The sequence below is a fragment of the Pristis pectinata genome, chromosome 10 (genome assembly GCF_009764475.1).
Source record: "Pristis pectinata isolate sPriPec2 chromosome 10, sPriPec2.1.pri, whole genome shotgun sequence".
NCBI lineage: Eukaryota > Metazoa > Chordata > Chondrichthyes > Rhinopristiformes > Pristidae > Pristis > Pristis pectinata.
The window spans coordinates 25,941,039-25,953,248 of record NC_067414.1 but is presented as its reverse complement, the minus strand read 5'-3'; the positions used below and the strand labels follow the sequence as shown (position 1 = coordinate 25,953,248).

Sequence of the window (12,210 nt, the reverse complement as noted above, 5' to 3'; positions counted from 1 at the left end):
ACTCTGGAGAATATAGGAAGGGAGATTGGGTACACTACCTCTGGCAGATCTGCCACTCCAAGAACCAGCCTGGTGAATCTTCACTGTACCCCCTTGCAAGTGAGTACATTCTAAAGGTATTGAGACCAAAATTGTACATATTACTCCAAATGTGTTCTCAACAAGGCCCTAAGTATTTGTAGTAAGACAATTATCCTCTTGCAATAAAGGCTAACATAACATTTGCCTTCCTAATTGCCTTTTGCATCTGCATACAGGGCTTCAATGACTTGTGTGCAAGGAGACCCAGGTGCCTTTTGAACATCAACATTTGCCACCATTCTGTTTTTTTTCCCCCACACTAGTGGATAACAACACATTTTTCCACGTTGTTGTGCACCCTCATGTTGTTGCCCACTCTTGTCTAGCTTGTCTATATTCCTTCAAAACCTCTGTATTCTCGTCACTACTCTCATTCTCATTTAATTTTGTGTAATCAATGAACTTGGATGTGCTACAGTTGATCCCACCAACAAAATTGTCAATATAGGTTGTGAATAGTTGAGGCCCAGGTACCAATCCCAGTGGTATCTCACTCATCATTGCCTGCCAACTTGAGAGGCACCTGTGTGGGACTTGTATCAAAAATCTTTTGAAAACCCAAATACACTACATGCAAGTTCCTCTTCATCTGCTAGATGCATTCTCAAATAACTAAACTAAATGTTAAACATGATTTTGTCTTTTGCATATCCATGCTGGCTCTGATCACTTTTTTATTTTCTTATCGCTTTTATTTCACATTCTTTTATTATAAATTCTGATGTTTTCCCAGCTGCCAATTTCTGGCTAACAAGTCTGTAGTTTCCTATTTACTTTCTCCCTTCATTCTGAAATACTCCAGAATCTATTGTTATGGATTAGGTTACTATTGCTGAATGTCTCTAAGACATAGCTCAGGTGTGTGTGTGTGGCGTCACCACGGCAATGAGATAACAATGTGCTGACATTTGTTCGGAGAGTCAGAATCAAAGAAAGAGGGAGAGAGACACCCTGCCTGCTGGCCTCCATCAATGGATGAAAAACAATAACTGTGTCTGTCACTACAATCCATGTATGGATTTTTGGAATAATCCAGTGGAGTCCACTTTGTCGTTAACCTGTAGAAGGAAACAGGTATTTGTGTGGACGGCCACGTCTTGAATGCCTTTTCGGGGTGGCAGATACTTCGGAACAAAGGAATGGAGATCAGTGATTGAGGTGTCATTATGGGTTCCATCATGGAACAGTTGGATTTTGTAATTACACTTTCTTTTCTCTCTACATCTTCTCTTCAGTCAACGGTGGTTTCGCAGAAGCCTTTGTTCACGTTTCACCTCATGGCTTGCTGAACTGAACTTTGAGAACCATTCCTGGACTTGGAGTTTAGGAATTTGCCACACACACACTTTGGGTTTAGTTTTTGGGGTTAATGTTTGATATCTAACATTTTTACTTCTAACAATCTAACATTTTTCTTTTTCTTATTATCATAAGTAGTTATTAATAAAACAGTTTCTAACACTTGTACATGACTTGGTGTGTTTCTTTTGTTGCTGGTACGTAACACTATAGAATTTTGAAAAATCATAATCAGAACATCTGCCATCCTCAGCCACTTCTTTCAAAATGTTGGAATTTATCAGGTGGAGGGGGGAAGCTCAAAACTACTTTTTCAAGAACAATTGGGGATGGGCAATAATGAAAAAAACAATAGTAAAGTAATTAATTACATGGAGGAGTTGGCTAGAAAACTCACTGGGGACTAGGTAACAATCAACCAAGTGACCTTGTAAATTAGACTGTTCATTATGAGATACTCCATCTTCCTCTCATCAATAAAAGTACTTGATTATAAGCTGTTGAAAATAAAATTCAACATGATCACTGTGGAATATTATGAATTAGATAGGTTCACTTGTGTATGTGCCCCAAATGATTTTTTTTTGGTCAGGTATTCTATATGTTCTAAAAATAGCAATAAAACTACCTGGTTTGTAATTATTTTCCTATTTGCAGATAGAAAGTTTCATTTTTTTTAAGTTGTGGGTTCTCAGCCAATTTCCTTAAGAGGTGCAATTCATTCTACCCATGCTTTAAAAATTCTATATGCTCACCCATTTAAAAGCATATACTTCTGTTCATTCTGTCAGTTTGTGCTACACAAATAAATCTACTTGCTGGACTACAATGATTTAAGGGCCATCAGTTTGCTAATCTAAGTTAGAGGAAGTAAATGAAAGTTGGAGGTTAGACATATTTAAGACAAAGAATAACTGGAAAAATAGAAACCTGAAGAATATTTAACACTGCCTTGAGTAGATTCAGTCACTTGGAGCACATAATCAATGTCATGCTTGTGTGACAAGCACTGGCCCAATGAAGTTGAAACTGAAAGTCTAAGAAGAGTGACAAGTTGAATTTTGGAGCAGTTAAAAAAAAGAGGTGGTGGGGTGGGGGAGACAAAAACTGGTGGCCCAAACCCACACAAAGTGGAAGGGTCACAGTCTTGTGCGAAAGCCTTGGGTCAAGTTCACTGAAGCTAAGTAAGTGAAGTGACTTTCACCATGCTCAGCAAAGTTTATGACCTCTGTTACAGACTAGGGTACTATTGGTGAATGTCCCTTTAAGGTAGAGCATAGTGGTGTGTGTGTGTGTGTGTGTGTGTGTGGCGTGGTTACGACAACAGAAGATAAAGGACGTAATGACGTTTTTGAAGCAGTCAGTTGGAATCAGTTGGAGGAGAGAGAGACACCAGCCTGCTAGTTTCTCTATCGATGGATGAGAAACAGTAACTGTGTCTGTCACGACAATCCACGTATGGATTTTTGGAGTAATCTGGTGGAGTCCACTTTGTCGTTAACCTGTAGAGGGAAACAGGTATTTGTGTGGAAGGCCACATCTCGGATGCTTTTCGGGGTGGCAGATACTTCGGAACAAAGCAGTAGAGTTCACTTTGTTGTTGACCTGTAGAAGGAAATAGGTATTTGTGTGGACGGCCATGATTTGAGTGCCTTTCGGGGTGAGGCAGATGCGGTGGAGTGGTCACTGCTGAGTAGACATTGAGGTGTCGTATGGGTTCCAAATTTGGATTTCATAATTACTCTCTATTTTCTCTCTACATCTACATTTTTGTCTTCAGTCAATGGTGGTCGTTGAAGAAGCCTTTGCTCACGTTTCACCTTATGGCTTGCTGAACTTAACTTTAAGACCATTCCTGGACTTGGAGTTTGGGAGTTTGCCACACACACACTATGAGTTTAGTTTTTGGGGTTAATGTTTAAGATTTAACATTTTTACTTCTAACATTCTAACATTTTTACTTTTATTTTTCTTATTATCATAAGTAGTTATTAATAAAGTAGTTTTTAACATTTATTCATGACTCGGAGTGTTTCTTTTGTTGCTGGTTCATAACACCTCTTATCCTGAACATCCAACTAACTGGGGCTAAAATTGGAAAAAAGTTTAAATTGCTTTGTTTCAATCTAACAACTGCCAATGTTAACATTCTTGTTAATTTTGCTCCCTTTTTTACAAGGTAACAGTATTAGAAAATCTCAAATGAATATTGCTACTCAAATCAGGAGAAAAAAAACTCAAGTACTTTTCAAAACTAAGGAAAATAAGTTGAGTGAAAGCTTTTGTGTTTTTTGAGTTGAAAGCATGGGTGTTGGTGGTAAGGCAGAAGTACTTAATCTAGAGCAGCAGAGGTATAATGATTGAAAGAACTGTCACCAGTTGTAATGTTGAAGGAGGACTTGGCTTGGGGATAGGAACTAGGAGCAGGTGGACAGGGTTTGGGATAAAAATGGCCAGAAAGCAGAAGTCCCATGCAGAGTTGAACAGTTGGAGCACATTGCAAAAGTAGTGGAATTTTAATTGCACAAGTTAATGGCATTGTGAGAACAGAGGAGATGAAAGAATGAGATTCTTGGACTGAAGATAGCTGGCTCTGAATTAGTTGAAATTGTGGTGTGTGGAGTGAAAAGATGAATGAGAAGATCTTTGAAGAAACAATCCCAGATTGATGGAATCCAGTTTCAGCATTTGGAGTGCCCCCAAGAAGTAGGGGCAAAGAACAACATTTCAAGGTGGAAGAAAGTGGTGAAGCAATAAACCGTGTTCTACCTTGCATAGGCTATCAATGGATTAAGGTTGCAACTAACAGCAGACAATGGGAATGACTTTTGTTTCATTAAATTTGAGCTGAGTGAAATTTTGACGAATTCTGGACTTAGAGTTGGGCAGACACTAAAATGGGAGAGGAATTGTCATAAGGCTAATTAGTTTTTTTCTATTAATTTATGAAATGGTGAGGAACCTGTGTCGAACTGCAGCTCCTGAGGGACTGTGTTAGGGAACTGGAGGTGCAGCTCGATGACCTTCGTCTGGTCGGGGAGAGTGAGGAGGTGATAGAGAGGAGTTATAGGCAGGTGGTCACGCCAGGACTATCGGAATCAGGCAATTGGGTCACAGTAAGGAGGGGGAAGGGGAAGAGTCAGGTACTAGAGAGTACCCCTATGGCTGTACCCCTTGACAATAAGTACTCCTGCTTGAGTACTGTTGCGGGAGACAGCCTACCTGGAGAAAACAACAGTAGCAGTGTCTCTGGCACAGAGCCCGGCCCTGTGGCTCAGATGGGTAGGGAAGGAGTGAGGACGGCACTAGTGATAGGGGACTCCATAGTTAGGTGGGCAGACAAGCGATTCTGTGGACCATAGAACCATACATCACAAAACAGGCCCTTTGGCCCACCATGTTGTGCCGTCCATCAAACCACCCTCACACTATCTAACCCTTTCCTCCTGCATATCCCTCTATCTCACATTCCTCTATATGCCTATCCAACAAACTCTTGAACCTGTCCAATGTATCTGCCTCCACTACCACCCCAGGCAGTGCATTCCATTCACCAACCACTCTCTGGGTGAAAAACCTCCCCCTGACATCTGCCCTGAACCTCCCACCCATAACCTTAAAGCCATGACCTCTCGTCTTGAGCATTGGTGCCCTGAGAAGGAGGCGCTGGCTGTCTACTCTATCTATTCCTCTCAATATGTTATATACCTCTATCATGTCTCCTCTCATCCTCCTCCTTTCCAGTGAATAAAGCCCTAGCACCTTAAGCCTCTCCTCATATTCCATATGCTCTAATCCAGGCAGCATCCTGGTAAATCTCCTCTGCACCCTCTCCAACGCCTCCACATCCTTCCCATAATGCGGTGACCAGAACTGAACACAGTACTCTAAGTGTGGTCTAACTAGAGTTCTGTAAAGCTGCATATTCACTTCGCGGCTCTTAAACTCAATCCCACGATTTATGAAAGCTAACATCCCATAGGCCTTCTTAACTGCTCTATCCACCTGTGAGGCAACTTCCAGTGAACTGTGAATATGAACTCCCAGATCCCTCTGCTCCTCTACACTGCCAAGTACCTTGCCATTTACCCTGTACTCTGCCCTGGAGTTTGTCCTTCCAAAGTGTACCACCTCACACTTCTCCGAATTGAACTCCATCTGCCACTTGTCAGCCCAGCTCTGCATCCTATCAATATCCCTCTAAGCTCCGACAGCCCTCCACACTATCCACAACACCGCCGATCTTAGTGTCGTCTGCAAACTTACTAACCCAGCCTTCCACCTCCTCATCTAAGTCATCTATAAATATCACAAAAAGTAGAGGTCCCAGAACCGATCCCTGCGGGACACCACTAGTCACTGCCCTCCAATCCGAGGGCACTCCTTCCACCACAACCCTCTGCTTTCTACAGGCAAGCCAATTCCTAATCCACACAGCCAAGCTTCCCTGGATCCCTTGGCCTCTGACCAAGGAAAGAAACTCGGAAGGTAGTTTGCCTCCCAGGTGCCAGGGTCCGGGATGTTTCGGATCGCGTCCAAGATATCCTGAAGGGGGAGAGAGAACAGCCAGAGGTCGTGGTACATATTGGAACCAACGACATAGATAGGGAAAGGAATGAGGTGCTGAAAAGAGACTATAGAGAATTTGGAAGGAAGTTGAGAAGCAGGACCTCAAAGGTAGTAATTTCCGAATTACTGCCTGTGCTAAGTGACAGTGGGTATAGGAACAGAATGAGGAGGAGGTTAAATGCGTGGTTGAGGGATTGGAGTAAGGAGCAGGGATTCAGTTTTCTGGATCATTGGGGCCTCTTTTGGGACAGGTATGACCTGTTCAAAGAGGACGGGTTGTACTTGAATCCCAGGGGGACCAACATACTGGCAAGGAGGTTTGCTAAGGCTATTGGGGAGAGTTTAAACTAGAATTGTTGGGGGGTGGGATCCGTACTGGAGAGACTGGGGAAGAGGTGTTTGGCTCTCAAATAGAGGAGGCTAGGAGTAAGTACCATAGTCAGGTGATAGAGAAGGGACGTGTTCAGATAGGCTTGAGATGTGTCTATTTTAACGCAAGGAGTGTTGTGAACAAGGCGGATGAGCTTAGAGCTTGGATCAATACTTGGAGCTATGATGTGGTGGCCATTACGGAGACTTGGATGGCTCTGGGGCTGGAATGGTTGATTCAAGTGCTGGGTTTTAGATGTTTCAGGAAGGACAGGGAGGGAGGCAAGAGAGGTGGGGGAGTGGCACTGTTGATCAGAGATAGTGTCACGGCTGCGGAAAAGGTGGACTTTGTGGAGGGATTGTCTATGGAGTCTCTGTGGGTGGAGGTTAGGAACAGGAAGGGGTTGATAACTTTGCTGGGTGTTTTTTATAGGCCGCCCAATAGTGACAGGGTTATTGAGGAGCAGATAGGGAAGCAGATGCTAGAAAAGTGTGAGAATAACAGAGTTGTTGTGATGGGGGATTTTAATTTCCCAAACATCGATTAGCATCTCCAGGCAGTGAGGGGTTTAGATGGGGTGGAGTTTGTTAGGTGTGTTCAGGAAGGGTTCTTGACACAGTATGTAGATAGACCTACAAGAGGAGAGGCTGTGCTTGATTTGATATTGGGAAATGAACCTGGTCAGGTGTCAGATCTCTCAGTGGGTGAACATTTTGGTGATAGTGATCATAATTCTATCTCCTTTACGTTAGCACTGGAGAGGGATAGGAACAGACAGGCTAGAAAGGTGTTTACTTGGAGTAAAGGGAATTATGAGGCTCTCAGGCAGGAAATTGGAAGATTAAGTTGGGAACAGATGTTCTCTGGGAAAAGTACGGAAGATATGTGCTAAATATTCAGGGGCTATTTGTGTGGAGCACTGCATAGACATGTTCCAATGAGACAGGGGAGTCATGATAGGATACAGGAACCGTGGTGTACGAAGGCTATAATAAATCTAGTCAAAAGGAAAAGAAAAGCATACAAAATGTACAGAGAGCTAGGTAATGTTAGAGATCTGGAGGAGTACAAGGCTAAAAGGAAGGAACTTAAGAAAGAGATTAGGAGAGCCAGAAGGGGACATGAGAAGGCCTTGGCGGGCAGGATTAAGGAAAACCCCAAGGCGTTCTACAAGTATGTGAAGAGTAAGAGGATGAGATGTGAAAGGATAGGGCCTATCAAGTGCAGCAGTGGAAAAGTGTGTATGGATCCGGAAGAAATAGCGGAGGAACTTAATGAATACGTCAGTATTCACCACGGAAAAAGATTTGGGGGATTGTAGTGGGGACTTGCAGCGGCCTGAAAAGCTTGAGCATGTAGATATTAGAAAAGAAGTGGTGCTGAAACTTTTGGAAAGCATCAAGTTAGATAAGTCGCCGGGACTGGATGAGATGTACCCCAGGTTGCTGTGGGAGGCGTGGGAGGAGATTGCGGAGCCTCTGACGATGATCTTTGCGTCATCGATGGAGACGGGAGAGGTTCTGGAAGATTGGAGGATTGCGGATGTCGTTCCCTTATTCAAGAAGGGGAGTAGGGATAGCCCAGGGAATTATAGACCAATGAGTTTTACCTCAGTGGTTGGTAAGCTGATGGAGAAGATCCTGAGAGGCAGGATTTATGAACATTTGGAGAGATATAATATGATTAGGAATAGTCAGCATGGCTTTGTCAAGGGCAGGTCCTATCTTATGAGCCTGATTGAATTTTTTGAGGATGTGACTAAGCACATCGATGAAGGGAGAGCAGTAGATGTAGTGTATATGAATTTCAGCAAGGTGTTTGATAAGGTACCCCATGCGAGGCTTATGGAGAAGGTGAGGAGACATGGGATCCAAGGGGACATTGCAGTGTGGATCCAGAACTGGCTGGCCCACAGAAGGCAAAGAGTGGTTGTTGAAGGGTCGTATTCTGAGTGGAAGTTGGTGACCAGTGGTGTACCTCAGGGATCTGTACTGGGACCCTTACTATTTGTGACTTTTATAAATGACCTGGATGACGAAGTGGAGGGGTGGGTTAGTAAGTTTGCGGATGATACAAAGGTTGGATGTGTTGTGGATAGTATAGAGGGCTGTCAGAGGTTACAGAGGGACATAGATAGGATGCAGAGTTGGGCTGAGAAGTGGCAGATGCAGTTCAACCCAGATAAGTGTGAAGTGGTTCATTTTGGTAGGTCAAATATGTTGGCGGAATATAGTATTAATGGTAAGACTCTTGGCAGTGTGGAGGATCAGAGGGATCTTGGGGTCTGAGTCCATAGGACGCTCAAAGCGGCTGCGCAGGTTGACTCCGTGGTTAAGAAGGCATGTGATGTATTGTCCTTCATCAATCGAGGAATTGAATTTAGGAGCCGAGAGGTATTGTTGCAGCTACATAGGTCCCTGGTCAGACCCCACTTGGAGTATTGTGCTCAGTTCTGGTCGCCTCACTACAGGAAAGATGTGGAAGCAATAGAGAGGGTGCAGAGGAGATTTACAAGGATGCTGCCTGGGACGCGGAGCATGCCTTATGAAAGCAGGTTGAGGGAACTCGGCCTTTTCTCCTTGGAGCAACGGAGGATGAGGGGGGACCTGATAGAGGTGTATAAGATGATGAGAGGTATTTATCGGGTGGATAGTCAGAGGCTTTTCCCCAGGGCTGAAATGGTGGCCACAAGAGGACATAGGTTTAAGGTGCTGGGGGGTAGATATAGAGGAAATGTCGGGGGTAAATTTTTTACTCAGAGAGTGGTGAGTGCGTGGAATGGGCTGCTGGCAACGGTGGTGGAGGCGGATACGATAGGGTCTTTCAAGAGACTGTTAGGTAGGTACATGGAGCTGAGTAAAATAGAGGGCTATGGGTAAGCGTAATAATTTCTAGGGTAGGGACATGTTCGGCACAGCTTTGTGGGCCGAAGGGCCTGAATTGTGCTGTAGTTTTTCTATGTTTCTTAACCTAAGAAAATGGATCTGAAGTTTCCCTGCAATACAACAGTAACTGCATTTCAAAAGTATTCAAGTACATTGGAAAATCTTTGTATCATGAAAGATACTTTATATATTTATTCCCTTTTTATTAATTTTTTTTTCTAATTGACCTAGTCGTAACAAACTCCATCTTCAGCCTTACTTTCACTTTTACTTGCACCTTTACTTGATTTATGTAGAACTGAGCTGCCATTATGGTCACAATAGATAGTATTGCTCCAGTTAATCCCTTTTATTCCTCGGATTCCATTCCCAGCTGCTCCAGGGTTATAACCCTTGTCTCAACAGATCTTTTCCTTGTTCAAGAGCTTATACTCTTCCCACTTCATGATTCCTCCATGAGGAGATGATAAAACAGGTAAAAACCGAGAAAAAAAGCTGTTGGCAGAAGAGGGCAAGTCAAACCTGAAAAGAGTACAACTGCAAACTAGAAAAGTATAAATTAGCTCTTTGTTCATCTGATTAATGCATCAGGAGACACTAGAAGAGGGAAGGCATGATTAGCTCAGAAAAGAGAGCCGTTTAAATTGTGGATTGTAGCTTAAATACTTAATTAGCAAAGCAACAATCCTGGAGATGTTTGGAAAGCATTGTTTTGAAGTATAATTTTGTTGGAAATAGTTGGCCAGTTAATTTGTATGGATTCTAGGAATTTTACAATTATTTGTACTGCTATGAAAGCTGCAGAGATTGAATATATAAGCTTATTTTGTTTGTAATTACCTGTTTCCTTACGGAGAAGTACTTTAATTTGTATGGTCAATTTGCTTTTTTTCTCCCTTTGATTGGCTTCACGGTAGCCCTTTGCCAGCTGATCTGAGTACCCATTCTTTGTATATGCAGGTAAATTCTGCATACCAAAAGATTTTTGTGTTTGTGAGCAGTTTTGATACATCTAGTTTGTCAGAAAGACTAATAAATAACAAACGGTTAAATTTTTAGTTTTTTTAGTTCCTCAATTTTGTTTATTTCATACCCATCCAATCTAGTAATGCTGGGGTTAATTGTGACACCTCCATTATAACTGATCTAAAATTGGCTTATTTAGCTGGCTTTCGAGTTCCATATGTTTCTTGTCTAGATTTAATTTCTCTCTTGCAGCCTAGTAAGCTGAAGAAATATTTTTAGTAGTGATGCCTTCACTTTACATTTGATATCATTTGTGTACTACTTGTTGGCATGTCGGAAAGACTGAATCACAGGATTGTTGTCGTAGAACTGTTAGAGCTCCCCTAGCAAAAATGCAGTATAATATTGGAGCAATGTTGAATGGAGGCTTGATGTAACTGACGTAAGTACATTTTGTCTTACTGAAACCACAGTATAAATTGTTTACAATTGAGCATATATTTCCTTGTTAAAATGCAGTATGTTAATTATTCAAGTCTTCTCACATTCCTGAGTACTTGCAGTGAACACTGGATAAACATCACATCAGCAATGAGCTGCAGCACCTTCAGCGTTTTTGATAAGAGCTCTGTCATTTTCTTTTACTTGTGATACATTTATTCTACTGCAGTAAGAATAAGACTGATAAATAATTTCGTAAGTGACAAGAAAGGAATCTTCAGTGACAATTCAATCTCATTTGTTTATTGTGTACTTGCATCATTTTTCAACAGGAATGCAATGTGGACTTTTATAAGTTGCATACTTATAAAAATATTGACTAAATGTCAAATAGTACTGTGATTCATTTTTCATTTTTAACAATTTTTAGCTAAAAATACTTAATGCAAATAATTTTTTTCAATTTGGTGCTAGTTTTTTTGCTTGGCTTTGTTAGTTTTAAATTTTGTGCAATGTTTCAGTCTATGTGGATAATTCTTCCTATATGTTTCTTTGTGGTAATTGGTGTGAATGTTTCAGTATTTAGCTGTCTTTGCTTTAATGAGGTTTTTATCTTATTCTTCAACCAGTGTCAATTTAACCATATGTTTTATTGTTCTTTAAAGCTGTTGGGAAATCTGGTGCCAAGCAACCAGCTAACCATGGGAGTCGTCGATCCCGGACTCAGAGATTAAACAAAGAGCCTGCTTATAAAGACATAGACTTGGTGACTAAACGCATGTTATCTGCCAGGCTCCTGAAAATTAATGAGCTCCGAAATGAGGTTACTGAGTTACAGGTTAAACTGGAGGATTTGCAAAAGGAAAACAAAATACTAAAGCGTCTCCAGTACAGGCAAGAGAAAGCTCTTAATAAGTTTGAGGATACAGAAAATGAGATCTCATTGCTCATATCTCGACACAACAATGAAATCCGTATACTTCGAGAAAGACTTCGAAAATCGCAGGAAAAAGAGAGGGTAATGGAGAAGCAATTGAAAGACACAGAAGAAGAACTACGTCGAACGAAAAACTCTCTGCTGAAATTAAAGAAACTTTCAGAGGACAAACATTTGATAGAGAGAGATGAATTGGCTCAGAAACTTGCTAAAGCTGAAATCAAAATGGAAGGCAGTGAAAAAAGAATTAAGGTAATGCTTGTATGAGAACATTCTCTTAGCTTTGTCTACTCATTTTACACATTCTCAACTGAATTCTATTTCTTTGTTGATTAATGAATTTATCACAATAATATTAGGTTATTAGTTTGTTGAAGGAATTTAAATTTAGATCTGCTAAGTGTCGTTGCCAAACCAGAAGCCTATCTAAAACCGAAATCTTATAATCCAGCATGCCAGGACTTTGGTGCTTGACTGGCAGATTTTCTGGACTATTGGATGATTATTTCTAATACTATCCTAACATACTTTTAATTCAGTATCAGGTGTATTATCACTGTCTTGTATGACGTGAAATGAGTCGTTTTGCAGCAGCAGTACTGTGCAAGGACATAAAATTACTATAAATTACAAAATAATTAGGGCAAAAAAGGAAAATGGAA

At 41.5% G+C, this 12,210-nt stretch overlaps 1 protein-coding gene across 1 annotated transcript in view; it reads left to right on the top strand.

Moving 5' to 3' along the window:
• lca5 (lebercilin LCA5) overlaps positions 1 to 12,210 on the top strand; it is an 82,834-nt gene that overhangs the window by 23,022 nt on the left and 47,602 nt on the right. The window contains exon 3 of the mRNA XM_052024450.1: positions 11,277 to 11,800. Coding sequence (XP_051880410.1) covers positions 11,277 to 11,800 — 524 coding nt within the window. The remainder of the gene's footprint in view (positions 1 to 11,276; positions 11,801 to 12,210) is intronic.